At 45.0% G+C, this 21837-nt stretch overlaps 1 protein-coding gene across 5 annotated transcripts; it reads right to left on the bottom strand.

Annotated features, from left to right (window-relative positions):
- Positions 1-117: 117 nt before the first annotated feature.
- ehmt1a (euchromatic histone-lysine N-methyltransferase 1a) lies at positions 118-21764 on the bottom strand. Of its 5 annotated transcripts, none has more exons than XM_035640397.2 (23): positions 21611-21764; positions 20743-21157; positions 19817-19916; positions 19394-19476; positions 16071-16284; positions 15705-15841; positions 15315-15458; positions 14280-14578; positions 14058-14138; positions 13897-13985; positions 13656-13762; positions 12284-12406; positions 11788-11889; positions 11543-11647; positions 10108-10262; positions 8765-8932; positions 7960-8104; positions 6139-6216; positions 5800-5915; positions 1934-2020; positions 1766-1844; positions 745-920; positions 118-652 (listed from the first exon to the last, which is right to left on the bottom strand). In XM_035640397.2, exons 2-23 carry the CDS (start codon positions 21133-21135, stop codon positions 535-537), a joined length of 3099 nt encoding a protein of 1032 aa, XP_035496290.2. In that variant the 5' UTR covers positions 21136-21157; positions 21611-21764; the 3' UTR covers positions 118-534. The 5 variants fall into 5 exon arrangements, 4 of the variants coding, with proteins under 4 accessions (XP_035496290.2, XP_035496291.2, XP_035496294.2 ...); XM_035640398.2 differs by having other exon boundaries at positions 15705-15838; XR_004794608.2 differs by lacking the exon at positions 118-652 and adding an exon at positions 3858-3913 and having other exon boundaries at positions 857-920.
- Between the last annotated feature and the right edge of the window lie 73 nt (positions 21765-21837).

The raw sequence follows: 21837 nt of genomic DNA, 5'->3' as shown, positions 1-21837 counted from the left end.
CACATTTTGAAAGCGGTCGCCCAATCAGAGCAGACTGGGGATAAAATGAGTTATGAGTCTGCTCCTTGTCCACTCAAGCTCATCAATAAAAAAAAATAAAAAATCATGACAAGAAGATGCTTTAAAAGTGTTTAATTGCTAATTGGACATGTTGTAAAAAGCACGTAGAAGAGATCAGACTATATCAAAAACATAACTTCAATCCATTAATTCACAAATAACAACTAGCTGCAGTGTTAAAGGAAAAGTCAGTGAATGTTAAAATCATCAGATAAGATTTGTTTTGTTTTTTACCCTATTGTTGGTTCTCTAAAACTACTTGGACCGTCTTGCGCTTACAGTGTATCTGGCTGGTGGCAGGCTGCAGACTTACAGTAATACGTAAATATAACAGGCGTATAAATAAGTTGCAGCCTCTGTCCTACAGGTCTTGACCTAAGCGTCTCTGTCACCTGTTTTTTTCCGGCTCAGAGGGCGTCACTCCTGACGTCAGACAGGACGCGGCAACGGGATGTGTCGCGGCAGACGGAGAGATCAGTGGTCACCGGTGAGTTTGTGTCTGCCGGCGGCCGAGTAGTGACACTTGGGAGAACCGCACTGGCAGCTGAAGTACTTGTTCTTCACCCTCCAGTAGTGATCGCCGTAGTCGAACCTGGACGAGGGAGAGATCCCAGTGCGTCAGACACTTTTCTTTCAGTGAGAGTAGAGAGGCGAGGGTTGTTTTGGTTTTTTTCCAACACTCACCCTATCTGGTCTCCGGCTTTGATGGGCCTGCTCGAGAAGAAGGCTATCCTGGGAAAGCGGAGGTCCTGGTGCATGGTGAACACCTTCACGGCCAGCAGGTTGGGCTCGCACAGGTGGTTGATGAAGCGGCCGACGTTGCCGAAAAGCCGGGCGTCGATGCAGTGTACGTCTCCCACCTGCAACAGGAGGAGAAACGCAAAGGCTGCAAAGTGGAAGCAGGAAGTGTGTGTGTGTGTGTGGGGGGGGGGGGGGGGGGGGGGGGCGCGCTAGTAAACTGTGGATGTTTACGACCCACATTTTATTGTTTATTCCTGCCCGTTTCTCGACTCATCAGGCGCCGCAGTTAATTTGGCGAGCACAATGTTTTAATCATCGAAATGAAGGACAAATCTACAAAATATAAGCCCCTGGCTGTAAAGGAACTGAAATTATCCGTAAATTTCTCGTGAGTGAAACACTGTGGATCAGAACGGCGCTGTACCGTGTGTTGATTTCTACCTGCTGCGGCGGCCCTTGAACCGGGTTTCCCTGTGGTGGTGATTATGTTACGGTCTTAAATTGTGTTATTTTAATAAAACTCTCTGGGCTCAGTTTGTTCCATCCGTCCCCCGGTGTTGTATTTAATGAAATGTTATCGGCTTCCAAAAAAAGAGTGCGCTCGCTCTTCACAGAGTCAAAATGAACAAATACACAGGCTGTGGGGGTTTTTTTACGTAAAGAGGCCGACCATCAGCACGAGCTCGACCTCGGTCTGTAAAACGCAGGAAGAAACGACATCAGTGTGTGGATGAGCAACTCTGCAGCTCCACCTCTTGACCAAACACGGAGCACATGCGGGACTGTTTTTTTGTGTATTTTTATATTATATTTGTATTATATATATATAGACTCTATAACCCAAAAGGAGCAAGACAGGTTTTTAGAAATCTTTGAAAATGCATTGTTAATGAAATAGTAAGTGTGCGTGCGTGTGTAATATGCTGCCTAGTACAGCTTTAACAATCCAGGTCATCTAATTCACCTTATTGTCGAGGGTGAAGAGGAAAGAGTCACTCTCCCTCTTGTCGGCCTCTGCGTCAGTGACGATCTCTCCGACGTACCTGAGGAGACACATCAGAGCTCAGAGCACGGCTCCCGTTCCAATATTTTCGATGTGAAACACTGAATCTCACGAGAGCCCCGTCCTCACTCGCAAATGAATGTTCCCTGGGGGACGTCCTGCATGGCCCTCACTCCCCAGCCCATCTTCTGTGTCCTGAAGAGCTGCAGCCGGGCTCTGAAACCCACCACAACAACAACAACAGCAGCAGGGCGGTTATCTAGGGCGGCAGCGAGCTTAGGAGGAACATTAAGTCAAGAGATCGCATTGATTTTATTCAGGAAAAACACATTTTCACGGGAGAAAAACAACTTGAGGCAATCCCGTTCCTGGAAGAGAGAATTGATTCTCTCTTCCGCTGGTCTGGTGTAAATCCGCCGTCGGCCAGAGGCTAGACTCTGAGGCTGCGTCCACGCTGATTTCTTCTCGTTTTCAAAAACAGCCGTCTCCGTCCAGGCGAGCGTCTCAGCTCTGTGTCAGAAATAATCCCCGTTCACGCTAACACACCTGGACACACACACACATCGCACGGCCATTGACACATTGACATACACTCACTGGGCGCGTGCATGCCAATTGTAACCAGGAGGCAGATTGTCTAACAAGGAACGGCAGCGGTGAAAAGTAAGAGCAGGGAATTTTCTTTTCCCGGGCCGACAACGTTCTGGAGTTCACTGCTGCTAGTTGAGTCGTCACATCCGGATTTTATCTGGATGATTGAAATAACGAGTAGAGATGGGGCCTTCGACAGAACAGTCTCTGGACACAGTCCCGTGCCTTGTGTTTTTGTTTTTTTTCATCAGACAATAAAACCATATCAACTTTGTTTATTATCGGATATTAAAACTTTCTCACACTGACGTGTTGCGAGAGCTGGACGGCGTGCAGTGGGCTGTGCTGTATCTGCACACTGGATCAGAGATCTCCTTACTCGCCGCCCGCAGAGGGTCTGTGTCAGGGGGTTCTCACTGTGAGCGCTGCCCACAAGGGCCGCGTTCTCTCCCCTCCACTGTTCTCCCTTCTCACAAATGAATTGAAGTTTGAACCGGTCAAGTATGCCCTGGTGGGCCTCCTCACTGAAAACTGACCCACTCTCTGAAGCTGCCTATCTTGCCCACATTAAAGCTGACCTTCTGCACAAAACCAGAACTTATCACAGAGCGAGTTCCAATAGACGGCCGACCTGCTCAAACTGCGCAAAACTTCAAATGGTGAGCTCCTCTGGAAGCACACCGTATATATTTTTTAAGAAATGCTCACAGCGACTCTATCTTCTCAGAAGACTCAGCGGCCTCGGGGTAAGCCAGCAGATTCTCGAACTTGTATACAGATCTCTTGTTGAGAGTGTTTTCACCATCCATCTTCATGCCTGGTACTGTCACTTAAACTGCAGGAATAAAAACAAACTCTCCAGGGTTGTCGTCTCGATGGCAAACAAAATTTGTGAGGACAAGGAGTACCTTGGCCGATAGCTCCCATCCTCTCTTCAGCCAGTTTGAGCCCTTGAGCTCCGGGAGGCGCCATAGAGTCACTAAAGCCTCTAAAAACCTCTTCAAATATTGCTTTTATGTTGTTTCTATGTGGCTTTTATGCTAACCCTGTCAGTCATTGCTGGTTGTGCTGTGCGACTGTCAGTCTTCATGCCTCTGTTCATTTACTGGTGAGCGAAAGACAATTTTCCACTCCGGTGGACAATAAAGTTCTATTCTATACGACAAAAATGACACTATATACAGTCAGGTCCATAAATATTGGGACATCGACACGATCCTCTTCAACAAGATGTGCTTTAACTTCAGACGTTCAGCTTTCATGTGAGGGTATTTACATCCAAATCAGGTGAACGGTGCCTCACACTTTTTAAGGGACCAAAAGTAATGGGACAATTGACTCAAAAGCTATTTCATGGACAGGTGTGGGCTTTTCCCTCATTATTTCATCATCAATTAAGCAGGTAAAAGGTCTGGACTTGATTCCAGGAGTGACATCTGCATTTGGAATCTGTTGCTGTTACCTCTCAATATGAGATCCAAGGAGCTGTCACTGTCAGTGAGGCGAGCCATCATTAGGCTGAAAAATCAAAACAAACCCATCAGAGAAATAGCAAAAGCATTAGGTGTGCTCAAATCAACTGTTTGGAACATTCTTAAAAAGAAAGAATACACCGGTGAGCTCAACAACACCAAAAGACCTGGAAGACCACGGAAAACCACTGTGGTGGACGACAAAGGAATTCTTTCCCTGGTGAAGAAAAACCCCTTCACAACAGTTGGCCAGATCAACAACACTCTCCAGGAGGTAGGTGTATGTGTTTCAAAGTCAACAATCAAAAGAAGACTTCACAGAGGGGAGTAAATACAGAGGGTTCACCACAAGATGTAAACCATTGGTGAGCCTCAAAAACAGGAAGACCAGATCAGAATTAGCCAAACAACACCTAACAACGCCTTTACAGTTCTGGACGAACATCCTATGGACAGATGAGACCAAGATCAACTTGTACCAGAGTGATGGGAAGAGAAAAGTGTGGAGAAGGAAAGGAACTGCTCATGATCCAACATACCACCTCATCAGTGAAGCATGGTGGTGGTAGTGTCATGGCGTGGGCATGTATGGCTGCCAATGGCACTGGTTCCCTTGTATTTATTGATGATGTAACTGCTGACAAAAGCAGCAGGAAAGCAATATTATCTGCTCAAATTCAGCCAAATGCTTCAGAACTCATTGGACGGCGCTTCACAGTGCAGATGGACAATGACCCAAAGCATACTGCAAAAGCAAGCAAAGAGTTTTATAAAGCAAATAAGTGGAATATTATGCAATGGCCAAGTCAATCACCTGACCTGAATCCGATTGAGCATGCATTTCACTTGCTGAAGACCAGACTGAAGGGAAAATGCCCCAAGAACAAGCAGGAACTGAAGGCCGTTGCAGTAGAGGCCTGGCAGAGCATCTACAGGGATGAAACCCAGCGTCTGGTGATGTCTATGCCTTCCAGACTTCAGGCTGTAATTGACTGCAAAGGATTTGCAACCAAGTATTAAACATTGAAAGTTTGATTTATGATTGTTTAGTTTGTCCCATTACTTTTGGCCCCCAAAAAGTGGAAGGCACATATGGAAAATGTTGTAATTCCTACACCGTTCACTTGATTTGGATGTAAATTCCCCTTAAATTAAAGCTGAAAGTCTGCAGTTAAAGCACATCTTGTTGGTTTCATTTCAAATCCATTGTAGTGGTGTATAGAGCCAAAAAGAAGAGAATTGTGTCGGTGTCCCAATATTTATGGACCTGACTGTAGATCGAGCAACACTTCAACAGTAAACATTTGATTTTCGGCTTTGAAAACTGGATTATTGAGTCAACGTCGGAAAAGAGTAGTAGCTACAAAGCAGATTAAAATACAACCAGAAATACTCAATTTAAGGTAAAGAAAGAGATTTCACGGAGTTCGACTAGCCGGAAATAAAATGCTGGAGTACCTGACCAATCGGGCATGTTCAGCACTGCGAGCCCCGCCCCAAAGGTTCCTGTGTTTTAGTAAAGTACTTTCCTGCCGAGCAGGGATTTGACTTAGGCTTAAAATGGACCCTGGTCCCTGTGGTGGAAACACAGAGCTCCTGCAAAGGTTCCTTGTTCCTGGGGAAAGTTTGTGATGTGTAAATACATCTAAAGAGAAGCCCATTCGCCATGTGTTCACCACCCAGTACTCAGCCAAATCCTGCATAACTCAAAAGTCTCCCTGGTTTGGAGTTATGTTTCAACATCCTTTCATCCAACAGGGAACAGCCTCACTATTTTGCAATCTGCTCTCCTAAAGGGAAGCAATGTTGGAACTGCAACTGCTGATTGAAGTCATTGCTGGTGTAAACTGCTGCCACTTTTTTTGAGAAGCTAAATAAAAGACCCAAAAGAAAGATCGGAAAATCAACAGCTCAAAGGGCGGAACACGTCACCTCAGTCCGTTTTGGACCACTCGGTTCCTGCAGGTCCTCCAGCAGGAGCAGGCATGGTTACACTCAAACAGCACGGGGGGCTCGCGCTGACAGAAGTCCAGTGGCAGTCGCCCCTCCTGCACACACACACACACACACACACACACACACACACACACACACACACACACACACACACACACACACACACACACACACACACACACACACACACACACACACACACACACACACACACACACACACACACACACACACACACACAATAAGCATAAGCTTTATTACAATTGAGTGTACGATTACTTTAATTTTTAGATCTGCGCGCGTGTGTGTACTCACACTGTCATACCAACATCGCAGACTGAGCTGACCACACATGCAGGTACTGGAGGAGCAGTCGTCCGTACAGCTGCAGTGCTGAAAGACACAAACAATGAGTTATTACAAGTCAGGTACGATGATATAATAAGCATTTCCAATACCGGATATATATATAAAGTGTCACAGTAACATACAGGTTCAGGTCGCATTCGTGGCTTGTGAACAATGAGGCTGGTGATAATCTATATTTCCTTATTACCCCACAAACCCCATGAAAATACCAAAACAATCTACGTCTCAGTGTGTATCTTGAAACTGTCCGACCATGAGCAGCATTCCAACACTTTAAATCTTTACAAAGTCATCTGAATCAAAGGAGAGTTAATAATAAGTATATTAAGTGTATTAAGTCATAATTATTGTATGAATTCTTGAGTTACAGCCAAGAATGTGAGGAGTGAGGCCAAAGTGACCTCTGACCACTTAATCTAAATCAGTTCAATCCTTGAGTCCAAGTGGATGTTTCTGCCAAATGTCATGACATTCCCTCCGGGCCTCCTGATATATTGTGTCCATGACAACGGGACATGTCTCTGTATATGTACTGACAGTTCAGTCTTAAGTGTCAGTCCATTGTTGGCAGTGAAGGGATCCACAAGTTCTTTCTGCAGCCATGTCTGTTTAAAACTGCCAAAAATGGAGCTATAGTTGAGGCCGTCTTCTTGTGCCACAACCAGCTAAGAGGTCGCAACGTGATTGGTTGTACACTCTTCTTCGTTGTTTTTTTAATGGCGGTTGGCGACCAGCGCATTAAGCGGCACCTTCTGCTCCGGAGTTTTCCCTTTGACAGTGGCAGATATTAAAATGTTGCGGAAAAGCGAAAGAACCGCCGTAGATGCAGTGACTTTTTATTGTAGCTGTCCTTTTGACAGGATCGAAAGAAGTTGTCGTTTGATGTTAGTGTGCAACGACAACTAACCACAACCACAACTGTAACCGTAACTGAATTAAACGCAGCATTAAACTGCTTTCAAAGTGTAAAATCAAAGAAAATATGTGAGATGCAAGCGATGCACCAATGAACGAGCTCTGTCTTATCTGGTTGTTGGTCCCGTGTCCTCGGCCGCGAGGCATTTTTGCTGCAAAGCTGTTACGCTATTCTGCCGCAAGCAGTGCCACAAATGCAAAAAGTTTACATCTCGTTTATCAGTATAAGTTATAAGTTAAAATTTGGTAATGGTTGGTTAAAGTAACTTGTTGCGACAAACCAAAATTTCTAAAATTCAAAAATCAAATATAAATAAAGCATCTGTGCATCGCACAGAGCTGATCTTTTTTTTAGGCAAATCCACTGAATGGTGACAAGAGCTCGGTTCCCCTGCAACCTCCGTTTTTTTTCCCCTACTAATGTGAAATCAATAAGCATCAATATAACCTCAAGTCTCCATTCAAATTCTTTTAAAATTGACAGACATTGATTTGCATTGGATGTTGTAGTAATTTCAAACTCGCCAAACATCTGATCAAACTAGAGGAGATGATTTGACAACACGTGGGAAACCAGCACAATGATGTGTTATTCATTTTAATAACAAACCCTTGGATTGTAAAGCGTCTTGATTTAGATTTGCACATGTGATGTCTTGTCGTCTCCCCGGGGGCACAGTCAGTAAGTCCGCAGGTATAGGGCAGTTCTACACTTGACAATAAATTGCAAACCAAAAAGCTTCTTGGATCCTGGTTATTCTTCACGGCTGTATTTTGTAATAGTTTGGACAACAATGGAGCTAAACAAAGGATCAGGATGTAACATCAAGCCCTCTGGAGCTGAAGTCTCACCTGTAAGTGAGTGATGTCCTTGTCTATGTTCAGCGGCGAGGTGACACAGTTGTCGGGTATGTACTTAAAGTTGTCGGGGCAGGGCTCGCTGTCGACACCATTAACACAGGGGATGGGAGCTGCCTCGTACCCCCGAGAGATGTCCCTGGGGAGGAGGAAAAATTAAATTGGGGCTGTAAAATCTGATTCAAACATGCATATTGTAAAAAGAAAGATGTATATACCGAAGATGTGTATCTGCATCAAGAGAGTATCACAGTGACGAAAAATGTGATGTGGAAATGTGTTTTTTGGGAACTATTTAATAAAAAACACTCCATAACAATAAACGCAAACTTTTTTCAAAAATAGTATTGCTTTCCAGGGATTCAAATAAAAAGACGTGTCTTATTAGTTCTGAGGAGAGTTCAGAAGATCATTATCAACCTCGACTCATTCACCTTGCTTAGCTCAAAGAATAAAAGCAGAGGGAAACAGCTAGCCTGGCTCTGTCCAACTGAAAAAAATCTAACCAAGCAACACCTCTGAAGCTCACCGAGGGGTTTATCCTGTACTCTACGCAATCGCTGAAATGCCATAGTGGAATTAAAAATATCTTAGGTTTTTCTCGTTATTACGACACATTTTTCCTCTTTACAACGAGAAAGTTGCACGTTACAACGTAGTAATTATCCCGTAAGAACGAGGGGAGCCCCGAGAAGCCGCTCAGTTCGCTTATGCCTCAGGCCGGCTCTGCATGTAATACACAAGCAGACAACACGTACACACAAACACACAACACCAGAAACGCAGCACCGCAGTCTACCTGCTGAGCATCCTCTCTCCTCGACAGTCCCGGCCCCTCCGGGCCTCGGTGAGCTTCTTGTTGGTGTTGAGGGCCGTCCACACGTTGGAGCCGAAGACGCAGCACTCCAGAGCCGTCTGCCCTTCCTTATTCCTCTGAGTGACGTCCGCTCCACGGGACAGGAACAACCTGCACATGGGAGCAGTGTGAGCTGCACGTCTGGGGACTCGGTGAGAGAAAAGTCTGACACACGACTGAAGTTGTCAAAGGCTCAACCGATCAACATGTTGGGTTTGAAGCTAGTGACATCCAATATCCTGCAGATGTTTCGGCACAAAATCTGCCAGCAGCCGACACACTGTAGCCAAAAGTATGTGGACACCTGAACAAAGTTTGGCGACATTCCCTAAAAACCATGGGATTTAATTTGCTTCTGTTTTCAGCATCTGTCCTTGCTGTACAGGGAAGAGTTCCCTGAAAGATAATTCAACTCATCTGCCATCGGCAGGGGTTATGCATATTTAATATGTGTTAATCCAATACAACTGAGACTTCAACGAGACTTAACGACAACAAATTTAAAGGATGATTTAGGCCGTCTGTATTAGATTGTGTTCAAATGTTAATAGTGTAAAGAATAACCTCACTGGAAGCTGAAGACATGAGAACTGAACCCGGCAGATGGGGTCACACGAAGAGTTTAGTTTCTCATCTCTGCAGTCGTAACTCAAAGCACACTTTATTTTGTGCTGTCAGGATATCAGACCATTATCGTGCCCAAATGAATTCACAATAACAATTTCATCACAATATCTCAGTTATCTAGAGCTTGAAAAATTATAATAATAATGCTTTCAGTAAATTGAATCTTTAACTTTGTTTATTCTGTGTTTTAACTTATGTTCATAATACCACAAATACTACTACATACTAGGAGAGAGGCTGTGAGTCATGTGCAGCTGTGTCTACGCTGCGATGCCCCTGCTGCAGGAGCGAGAATTTTGTTCATCACAAAGGGTAAAAAAATTTATTATAACTAATAACTAATACCCGCTATGTTGGAGTGTGAACCAGACAGTTACTGAATCATGATGGAAAGAAATTGACATGTTTTAAAAAGATAGTGTGTATTATCAACATGATACCAATAATTAATTTTTTCTAAATATCAAGATTTCACCTTGTTGAAATGCACTTTTCTACATGTTTTCCACATTTGCCCCTTTTTGGGTCGATGCTCCGGTCTGGCATCACGTCGCAAATTCTCTACACCCACCTGTTGACCGCATCATATTCATCTGTGGACTGCTCTGAACCAAATGTCTACCCAGAATGAAACTCGTTTTTTGGAACCAAACACTCACATCACACACTCCATGTGGTTCTCTCTGGCGGCGACGTGAAGTGGAGCGTCGCCGTGAGCGTTGACAGCGTTGAGGTCGCACTGAGCCTCCAGCAGAGCCTGGGTGACGTCGTCGCAGCCCGACAGCGCGGCCCAGTGCAGGCAGACGTTCTCCTCCTGAACCGGGAGCACACGGCAGGTCAGCGCTGACACGGTGCTCTGACACGACACAGGGGCTCCACCGGCACGCCCCCGCTCGGCATCACTAAAATACTAAAGTGACTACGAATACTTTTAATCAAAGCCTAAGAAAAATGAAGTCAATTTATTTTAAGAAGAGAAATGTTTGACTTATTAATATGGATATTTCATTGTATTTTAAAAGAACCAATGTGGTGTCAATTTCTCATATAATCATGTATTAACATATACTCTGTTTAAATTGTGTTTCTGGTATGTGGGAAAGACTGTCTACGAGAGGTAATAATTAGCTGAGCCTGGGGTAGAAAAGCAGATGAGGGAAGTGTGGTTTCTATTTAAGATGTCTTTTTTGTATGAACTAGGTCGGACCTCTGAACCATTCCATGGTGAAGGAGCTCGGAACCAGCTGAACAGACTCTGCTGTACTCTTGACTTTGATTCAATTAAATATGACTTGTAAACAAACTTCTTATGTTTGAATGATTATTTGTTCATTTCTCGAGGACATCAAGATTCCCACCACAACCAACATCAACAAAAGTCAGTCCACCCTTCAGTTGTTTCCATTCTCTTTTTCTTCTTTAAAAAGTCTTCTTTTTCTTCTTATCCTGCTAAAGCTTCTTGAAATCCGGGTGTACTATACTCTGTGTTTGTTACATTGAGGTTCACTGTGGGGCCTGTGTGTCTAACCTGTTTGGTTTTAACTTTACATACAATCCACGTATATTGCGGTGTTTTAACATACGCTACACTTCGACCAAAAAATAACACAAACATTGCAAGACGTTGCAATTTTAAAACCATTTTAACAGTGACATTGCACACTCAGTGTTACCGAGATACGGTAAATAGCACGTGCTGTGTGTACGCAGCACATTGATGCAGATATGAAAACACTGTTGTATCCTTTGAAATAGCACATAAAATAAGTGTCTACTTTAATTCTTTATGAAGGTGACACAGCCCCCAACGCCCGTCTAGCTCTCCAGTGCACTGTGCTTTACTGTTCAGTGGTAAAAAGAAAAAAGAAAATATATAATATATAATATATATTATGCATCCCAAGAGATCAAACTTGTCAGAGATCTACCCTTGATGAGATGCAATGCTGTAGAAAATATGAAAACAGAATGATACTCTGTGTGTATATGTGTGTGTATATGTGTGTGTGTGTGTGTGTGTGTGTGTGTGTGTGTGTGTGTGTGTGTGTGTGTGTGTGTGGTACAGTTGTAACACAGTGTGTCTGATGAACTGACCTTGTCTCTGATGTTAACATCGGCCCCTCTGGCCAACAGCAGGTGGACCAGCTCCTTGTGCTTGTACTCGACGGCCCAGGTGATGGGAGTCCAGCCCCCGTCGTCCTGCGCACACACGCGGGCCGCAAAAAAACACACACACAAAGATTTGCAGCGACACACGACCACTCACTTGGCTTGGCGTCGTCTTTTAGCAGCAGTTAGTGAATGTACTGATGTATGGGTTGTTGTTTTTTTTTTTTTACCTGACAGTTGATGTGTTTGGATGCCTTGGAGAGCAGATGATGGACTATGTCATGATGGCCCAGTTTAGCAGCCAGATGCAGACAGGTGAAACCCATGATATCCTGGGATGACAACACGATGCACAATGAACAACACTGCACTGCTGCAGCAGCTTCTGTTAGGAGTTGAGGGCTTTTCACTTGTGCTTGGGTAAAACAGGACCTGAGGACGTGGGGAATAAATGTTCTGCACCAAATCCTCTCGCACCCTCTAGAGCCTGGTTTAGGCCTAGAGATGAAGCAGTGATTTTGAATTATGTTATTTTAATCTTCTGTAAAATACCTCCAGCAGAAATCTGTCCATGTAAAATGTTATTGGGTTTTTCTCAGTGTCTGTGATGAAACTAACGAGCGACATGAAAAATAATATTAATCACTGAGGTTGAGTGACGGATGAAGAAGCAGACTCTGACATGAGAACACAGGGGGCTGATCGGGGGAGCGTGTGTCCACTCACCTTGTGGCAGACGGCGGCTCCAGCTCTGAGCAGGTACTTCACCGTGTCCAGGTGGTTGTTCTCACAGGCCACCATCAGCGGTGTTCTCTGCTCTTCATCAAACATTTCCAGGTTGGCTCCAGCCTGGATGTTCACACACACACAAACACACAGCGTCTTGACATCACCGTTTACTGCAGGACATCGGCATCTACTGACAATTGTGTGAATGGAACATCATCGCCCAGAGAGTGTTAGTGACGTTTCCATCCTCTCTCCCGCTGCACCAGTTAATGGAACGTTACAACGGCTCTAAGAGATCCAGTCAGCCTGATCCCATTAGTGTTTTGTATTGCCAATGACATCGCTGTAGCACATATTGTGCAATACCACACACACAGGAATGATGATGATGTTTACTGAACCATCTCTTAGTTATGCTGCTATAGGCCTAGACTGCTGGGTGGAATTGACATCATGACCATTTTATTGGTGAATCTTACCCTAACCCCTACCTGATCGAGGGTCTGTATGCCACCTCCACCCCTCACCCTAACCGAACCAGGGTCTGTATGCCACCTCCACCCCTCACCCTAACCGAACCAGGGTCTGTATCCCACCCTCACACCTCACCCTAACCGAACAAGGGTCTGTATCCCACTCCCCTCTCCTCTTTTGTCTCCTCCTATCTTTCTTCTCCTCTCCCCCTCTCTCTGCTCACCTCTCTTCTCTCCCCCGTTTCTCTCCTCTCACCCCAACCGGTCGAGGCAGATTTTCCACCGACAACTGAACAGGCTCTGTTCGAGATTTTTTCCTGTTAAAAGGTAGTTTTTCTCCTCCTGAGTCGCCAAGTGCTACTCATTGTGGGAACTGTGGGGTTTTCTCTGGAATAACGTAATATTGACCTTACTATGTAAAGTGCCTTGACCCATACATGTTGTGATTTGGCGCTATACAGTTAAAATTGAATTGAATGATGCACACAGTCTGCGTGGTAGTGGTGCACCTCTCCACAGCAAACGTCTCTTCCACAGTTCAATTCACATGTCACCTACATCCGTTAACTCACGTGTCCCTATAGGTGAAGTTAATTTTTTAATTTCCATACTTACACCCACAGTTAGGAAATGCACTACAACATGTACATATCTCTCAAATATCACTTTACCAACAGATAAATAATTGAATGAATGAATGACTAAACAATAAATGAAATATATAATATAAATGAATGGAGCTTGCTTCATTCCTGAAGAAACACAGATTCAAATACAGCTCAACAGGGACAACAACTGGAACTCCTAGTATGAGAAGGAAAGTAAAGAATGTTGTGGAGAATAGATTGAGAGTGAACTTTTTCTCTACTCCTGGGGTGAAGCCCTAGAGTCCTCACCTGAACCAGCATGTGGCAGATCTCCTTGTGACCCTCGGCAGCCGCTGCATGAAGAGGAGTGCGTTTGTTTTGACCCTCCATCAAAAAGTTGGGGTCCTTCCCATCAACTGCAATGTGCAAAGTTTGGTGCAACGGTGAGAAAATACACATTAAATCATATACTGTACACTCACTGAGCCCTTTATTAGGATCTATTATCTAATCACATTGCAGAAGACTTCTTCTGTCATATTTGAGTTACCTAAGAGATGAATGACCTTCTGGAGCTCTCCTTGTTTAGCAGAGATGTACAGCTGTCTGGTGGGGTACTTCACTTTCTTTGGTTTCAGGCTGAAAAAAATAAAGGTCTTGATCAATAAAAGTGCAAACCGCACTTCCAAAATATGTTTTGGTTGACCTTACTTCTCATCATCCAGTGCCATGAGGATGGTCTCTAGCGACTCTTTGGGTCTCTCTGCAGCACACACAGTCTCGCCCTTTAACCTGGAGAGAGAAAACAAGCAGTGAGATTCTTATGTGGCCCCCAGTTGTAATAAACTGGAATTATCCTATAATAATTTAGTGACTTCAAAAGGGGAGTGGTGACACCATCTTTTATAGGTAAGAGCATCGGTCCTGCATTACCTGCTCGGGCTCTCGTCTCTGCTCCTCTGAGGCTCGCTGGACTTCTTCGCTCGGAGTATCTGTGGAACCGCAGGCGTGGTTGGTTCCGACGGCAGGGTAGCCACAGTGGGAAGTGACAGCCTGGGGTTCGATCTGGGTACAGAGGGCGACTGTTCAGCCTTCGGCACCGTGACCTCCTTGGCGCCACTGGCGTCCTCTCCGCAGTGGGGGCAGAACCGGCAGTCCTTCAGTATGGAGGCACAGTCACGGTGAAAGCGATGCGAGATGCTGCCGTATGGCCTGCACTCCATGAAGGTGCCCTGAGGGGAAGACCAAAAAAAAATGTTCACTATGTAAATATTCCAGGTTCGGGTCATTTCAAGTTTCATTTTTTCTTCTTGTCAGCCAGTGACATTACACACCACCTGTTCACACAACCTTCCCGGGGAGGTTGTGTTTCGTCCCTGTCCGTTTTGTTTGTTCGCTTGCCAGCAGAATTACACGGATCAGATTTTCATGAAACTTTGTGGAAGGATGGGCCAAGGGCTACGAAAGAAACCGTTACATTTTGCTGCGGATCTGGACAAAGGGGAACTGATATTTATGTGGATGTGCACAATTTGGTGCGGATCCAAATAAAAATCTGAACCTAGTGGATTTAAATGTGGTTTCACAGAGGACTGTTGGGCCAAGATTCAACATTGAATGTTATTATAATCATCATCTTACACAAGAACTGTATGACTAAATCACAGATGTAGTCCCTTGATGTTACTCGCAAAAAACAGAGGATAAATAAATTAACGCATAAATAATCAGGTCATGAAAACAGTATTTTTGTCTGCCATATGTCATTTCCAGTTTCCAGTTAAGAGTGATTTATTTTGCTCCTCTGCAAAAGTTATCAACCTGAATTATGAATTTAGTTTTCTTAAGTCACTTCTAAGCTTTCTTTACCATCATAATACATGAGGTGAGGAAGGAACTGATTCGTCGTAATGTCAGGGCTTGATGTGTCTAAACTTATCAGTGTGCTTCTTTTTTGTTTCCTCTCACCGCCCTGCAGAAGAGTCCACAGCCAGGGCAGCACTGGTGCTTGACCATGCCGGCCCGGTGGTCCTCACACAGAACCAGTAGGTGGACCGTGTTGGAGGGTCGCATCATTTCCTGCTTCATCACGCGCCTCTGGCAGCGACTCAGCTGCAGAGAAAACACAGTGTAAGCTTTCACAAAGAATGACCTCCTGTAAGGTTTTAGCATTTGATACCGAGAGGGATCCAAAACCATCAGTGCATTTGGACAAAGAACCTCACCTAGCACCAGATTTAATATATTGATCAGTTGGATCGTATCATACAAATATTAAATGCAGCTTTATGTCAAACAACACTTTTTTAAGTGATAGACTGTGGTGTTTTGATCCATTCAGATGATTTTTTTTTTTACCATTCCATTCGTGCTCTCCATGGCCATGCAGGTCTGATCCAACGAGGTCAGGCTTCCTCCACAGTGAGGAGTTTCCATACGGCAGCAGCACAGAGGTAACTCCTCCGCCAGGTCCGTTTCTGTCACCTCAGAGTCTGCTGCCACACACACACACACACACACACACACACACACACACATACACATACACATACACACACACACACACACACACACACACACACACACACACACACACACACACACACACACACACACACACACACACACACACACATACACACACACACACACACAGAACCAGTGTGAAGGAGACCTCATGAGGTGTTCTGAGATAAACCACTGACTGAGACACTGTAAGAGCACCTGTCAGGGGAGGAGAGAGCAGCTCTTCCTGAGCCTTCAGGTCTAGACAGTCCAGAGCCAGCTCTGTGTATTCGACGTGGGTGCCTTCTCCTGGCTCTGTCCCCAGCAGAGATTCATTCCTGACTGCCGCCTGCTCTCCGACCGCCGGGGTTTCCGGTGCTTTGTCATCTGCAGCAGCTCTGCTCTTCTCCAAGCTGGCTCCCACCTCCTCTTTCTGAGCAAACAGAGGAGTGAGTGTATTAGGATTCCATCCCCAAACAAACTCTGGGTCACCATCTCATGCAGTTTTTACAGCGCGGACATAAAAAAAGAGCATGTGGAACAAGAAAACGGTAAAGGTAAAAAAAAAAAAATTCAAATTTTCTTGCTTTGTCACATTACTTTCCTGTTTCTGATTTTCTTATAGGACACCTCAGTGGTGCGGTGGTCAGCACTGTTCTCCTTGTGCCTGCGTGGGTTGTTTCCCTGGCTTCCTCCCAGACAGTCAAACGACATGTAGGTTTATTGGCTACTCCAAATTACTATAAATGTGATTGGAAGTGGTTCTAAATGGTCTATATATATATATATATATATATATATATATATATATATATATTATAGCGCTTCTCTAGTCTTACTGACTACTCTGAGCACTTTACAGTGCAAGTCACATCCACCCATTCACACAATTTTTTTTGTCACTTTCATTCACATTCATACACTGACGGAAGAGCCATCGGAGGCAATTCAGGTTTAAGTGTCTTGCCCAAGAAGGACACATCGACATGCGGACTGGGGGAAGCTGGGATTGAGCCACTGAACGTCGGGGTCAGCGGACGACCGACCTCCTGAGCCACAGCCGCCCCTTCCTTGTCTACGTATGTCAGCCTCGCGCGATACACTTGCGACCTGTCCAGGGTGTAGCCCGCCTTTCGCCCCATGTCAATTGAGACTGGCTCCAACCCCTCAACCGGCCGTAAAGCTATCGAAGAAAAGGGGAATGTGGAAGTGCTTGTGTATGTACTGTATTTATTTATATACACTGAACAAAGTTATAAACGCAACACTTTTGTTTTTGCCCCCATTTTTCATGAGCTGAACTCAAAGATCTAAGACTTTTTCAACGTACACAAAAGGCTTATTTTTCTCAAATATTGTTAACAAATCTGTCTAAATCTGTGTTAGTGAGCCCTTCTCCTTTGCCCGAGATAATCCATCCACCTCACAGGTGTGGCATATCATGATGCCGATAAGCCAGCATGATTATTGCACAGGTGTGCCTTAGGCTGGCCACAATAAAAGGCCACTCTAAAATATGCACTTTTACTGTATTGGTGGGGTCCGGGGGGGGGGGGGGGGGGGGGGGCGGTCACACCAGTCAGTATCTGGTGTGACCACCATTTGCTTGATGCAGTGCAACACATCTCCTTCGCATAGAGTTGATCAGGTTGTTGATTGTGGCCTGTGGAATGTTGGTCCACTCCTCTTCAATGGCTGTGCGAAGTTGCTGGATATTGGCAGGACCTGGAACACACTGTCGTAAACGCCGATCCAGAGCATCCAGACCAAACATGCTCAATGGGTGACATGTCCGGTGAGTATGCTGGCCATGCAAGAACTGGGATGTTTTCAGCTTCCAGGAATTGTGTGCAGATCCTTGCAACATGGGGCCATGTATTTTCATGCTGCAACATGAGGTGATGGTCGTGGATGAATGGCACAACAATCGGCCTCAGGATCTTGTCACGGTTTCTCTCTGCATTCAAAATGCCATCAAAAAATAACACCTGTGTTCGTTGTCCATAACATACGCCTGCCCATACCATAATCCCACCGCCACCATGGGCCACTCGATCCACAACGCGACATCAGCAAACCGCTCACCCACACGACGCCATACACGCTGTCTGCCATCTGCCCTGTACAGTGAAAACCTGGATTCATCCGTGAAGAGAACACCTCTCCAAAGTGCAAGACGCCATTGAATGTGAGCATTTGCCCACTCAAGTCGGTTACGACGAGGAACTGCAGTCAGGTCGAGACCCCGGTGAGGACGACGAGCATGCAGATGAGCTTCCCTGAGACGGTTTCTGACAGTTTGTGCAGAAATTCTTTGGTTATGCAAACCGATTGTTGCAGCAGCTGTCCAGGTGGCTGGTCTCAGACGATGTTGGAGGTGAAGATGCCGGATATGGAGGTCCTGGGCTGGTGTGGTTACACGTGGTCTGCGGTTGTGAGGCCGGTTGGATGTACTGCCAAATCCTCTGAAACGCCTTTGGAGACGGCTTATGGTAGAGAAATGAACATTCAATTCACGGGCAACAGCTCTGGTGGACATTCCTGCAGTCAGCATGCCAATTGCATGCTCCCTCAAAACTTGCGACATCTGTGGCATTGTGATGTGATAAAACTGCTAATTTTAGAGTGGCCTTTTATTGAGGCCAGCCTGAGGCACACGTGCAATAATCATGCTGTCTAATCAGCATCTTGATATGAATTATCTCGGCAAAGGAGAAGTGCTCACTAACACAGATTTAAACAAATTTGTGAACAATATTTGAGAGTAATAAGCCTTTTGTGTACATAGAAAAAGTCTTATATCTTTGAGTTCAGGTCATGAAAAATGGGGGCAAAAACAAAAGTGTTGCGTTTATAATTTTGTTCAGTGTATATACACACACACACAATGGTGCATACATACAATGGTGCGTTTACTGTCACAGAGGAGCTAAGAATCCAGAAAATATTCACATTTAAGAAGCTGAAAATCAGAGAATTTTTACTCTTTTCATTTTCATAAGAACTACTTGAAGCGATTAATCAATTATCAAAAATAGTTGTCGATTACTTTAGTAATTGATTACTAACCGATTAACTGTTGCAGCTCTAATATATATGTGTGTGTGTGTGTGTGTGTGTGTGTGTGTGTCAGGGGGGTGAATGTTACGATGACATTCAGTATGTTTCAGAAGGAAATCCAAACTGTTTTTGTGTTTGTTGCCCCGGGACGAACCCTGACCCCAGAGTGATGTCATTACTCATCTATAAACATCATGTCACTAATGTTCAAACACCAGATATGACACTGACCTGACTGAGACCATGTATTTCGTTTACGCCTGGCGTTAGATTGTATCTAGATATGATTTGAGCTTGATTATATTTACACCTGGTGTTAATATGTTTGTTTGCAGTGTCCCCGCTGACACAGCCGGTCGAAAGAGCGGCATATTCCAGCTGCTAGTGACAGATAAATGCTGTTCATAATCTCTTTCCCCGTGCTTCCTGTCACTGTGTACAGGCTACAAACACGATAGGGATGAATAAATGAATGCACCTGCCTTCTCCTGCTGTTTAAGGGCCTTGGCCTTCTTTTTGGGGACCAGGTTGTACATTCCCATTTTTCGCCTCTTCCTCTTCACAGCTAGAAAAATCACACAAGCTACATGTTACACGAACGCAGAGGAAAAGCTTTGACAATTAATGGGCTACCAATTACTATCACAGGATCTTCCAAAGGTATGCTGGTCTTTGTCTTCATTTTGCATATGATTGTTTAACACTTATCCTCATGTGCTTTGAATGAATTTAAAAAATATATACATATAATTAGGTGTTCAGTGTTCAGTGTTATGTTAGGCGTCGGTACGGTCGTAGCCTGTTTGCTTTATACACATAATACTTCCACCTGTACCTCAGCTGCATCCTGTTTTTTCTATCTGCGATCAGATTCATAAAGTTTGCAAAAGCAAGGCTGAGCTCACCTGACGGAGGTTTGGCAGTGGTGGAGGCGGCTCTCTTCTCTTTGCCTTTGCGGCTGTCACAAAGCTCGGTGCTGACAGCTTTGGCCTTCTTGCCCGCAGCCTTTGGAGAGAAGAAAGGCAACAACAAAAGCAGTTATTACATCCAACTCCAAACACATATGTGGCATATGAACATTAATATGGAAGGTCACATTATTGTGCCAAGTCTATAATACCACTCAAGTGGACCGTTGGAGGAACAAGCTGTGCTCGGATTATAATGAAATCTGGTGACACCTTGTCGCAGGAGAAGAAAACAAACTTTGGATCCTAAAGTCTTATGCCTGAGCTTTTTTTTGTATGTTTACCTCATTATTCAAAACTTTGGCCATGTTTATCATTATGGACAACTGACATTGTGACATTATATGACAAAAAGAAAGGAAAAAAGGATATAACGTCAGAATGGATAAGTTCTATGTTGCGCAACACACGCACATGCCTACTTGAAAACACATATTTTTAAACCAGCCTTTAACTGACTTCAACTGACTCTATATCTCCTGAACAACATTATTAATGATGAACAAAAGATGAGCAATCTGATTAATAAAACTGCACAGTTCAGGGACATTCAGGGTTGATATCGTATGATCTGGAATATGCATCCTTGTAAATAAAAGCGTCGAAATGCAATTGTCGAACAAGCAAACATCGCAGCACGTTCGCCATTGTTGCAGTTCGTCTATGATTGCTTGAGGACACGTTTTGTCTCAGCACTCGTATATATATCATGCATTAATTAAACAAATATGGCCTGCATGATATGACGCACAAATATTATTAATCTGTACTTTCACACAGGACATGAACTAAAAAATGATCTGAAATTAAACAGTTATGGAAGAACTGTACACACTACACACGCTTCACAGGTATGTGTTTACCTTGACCACCACTTGACTGGCGTGTGCTTTTTCTTCCATCGTCGCCTGTGCAGAGCCTGGACCGGGGGCGTGTTCCTCTGACCTCCCAGCAGCAGCGGCGGCGGCGGCGGGGGGGGGTCTCTCCCTGACTCCTGGGGCAGTCTTACGTCCAGGTGTGTCCAGCAACAGGCGGCCAGGTGACGCCAGCAGTTTCCCAGACGCTGCTCCGGGTCTCTTGCTGCAGAGGGCTCCATCACTGTCGACTATGGGTGAGCTGTGGAAGGGCGTCATCTTCACTCTGGGCTTCGGGCCACTCTGGGCCCCTCGACCCTTGGCACCCGCGGGCGGACCAGCAGAGGGGACGGGGGTCCCTCTGCCTGCCCCAGGCCCCTCACTGGCTCCACTGTGATCCATGTGTGTGGAGCCTCAGTAGCACCTGTGGAATTGAAATAACTTTTAACTCCAACCTGCAAAACATCAAGTCGAAGACACACACACACACACACACACACACACACACACACACACACACACACACACACACAAATATGTATGTATGTATGTATATATATATATATATATATATATATATATATACACACACACACACACACACACACACACACACACACACACACACACAAATATATATACATATATATATTTATACACACACACACACACACACACAGAGAGAGAGAGAGAGAGAGAGAGAGAGACTCATCGTGTGCATCTTTAACACACACACACAGCGGTGCCCCAAAAAGTAAAAGTTGTGGGACTTTTGCGGGAAGACGAGGCGAAGTTCCGCCCGGTGGAGCGGCGGTGTGAGCGGCGGTGTGACCCGCGCGAGACGAACGGTGAGCGGCGGCGCGGCGCGAACAATTACCGAGAGTTGAGACGAGACCGTGGGGGGGAAAGTTGAGTTGCGGCAAGTGGAGTTTCCCCTGCGACCCGCGTCAGTCGGTGTTGCCGTGCCCGAGCGAGGATCATGGGGACAGACGGGACAGACGGACAGGAAGACGACAGCTTTCACTTCCGCCCCCCTGAAGAAGACCCGCCCCCAGCCCTGTGCTCTGATTGGGTCAAGTCTAGGTATGAAGATTGGTGATTGGC

Source organism: Scophthalmus maximus, chromosome 3 (genome assembly GCF_022379125.1).
Source record: "Scophthalmus maximus strain ysfricsl-2021 chromosome 3, ASM2237912v1, whole genome shotgun sequence".
NCBI classification, from domain to species: Eukaryota; Metazoa; Chordata; class Actinopteri; order Pleuronectiformes; family Scophthalmidae; genus Scophthalmus; species Scophthalmus maximus.
The sequence above is the reverse complement of the archived record's forward strand: the minus strand, read 5'-3'. Positions and strand labels throughout refer to the sequence as shown.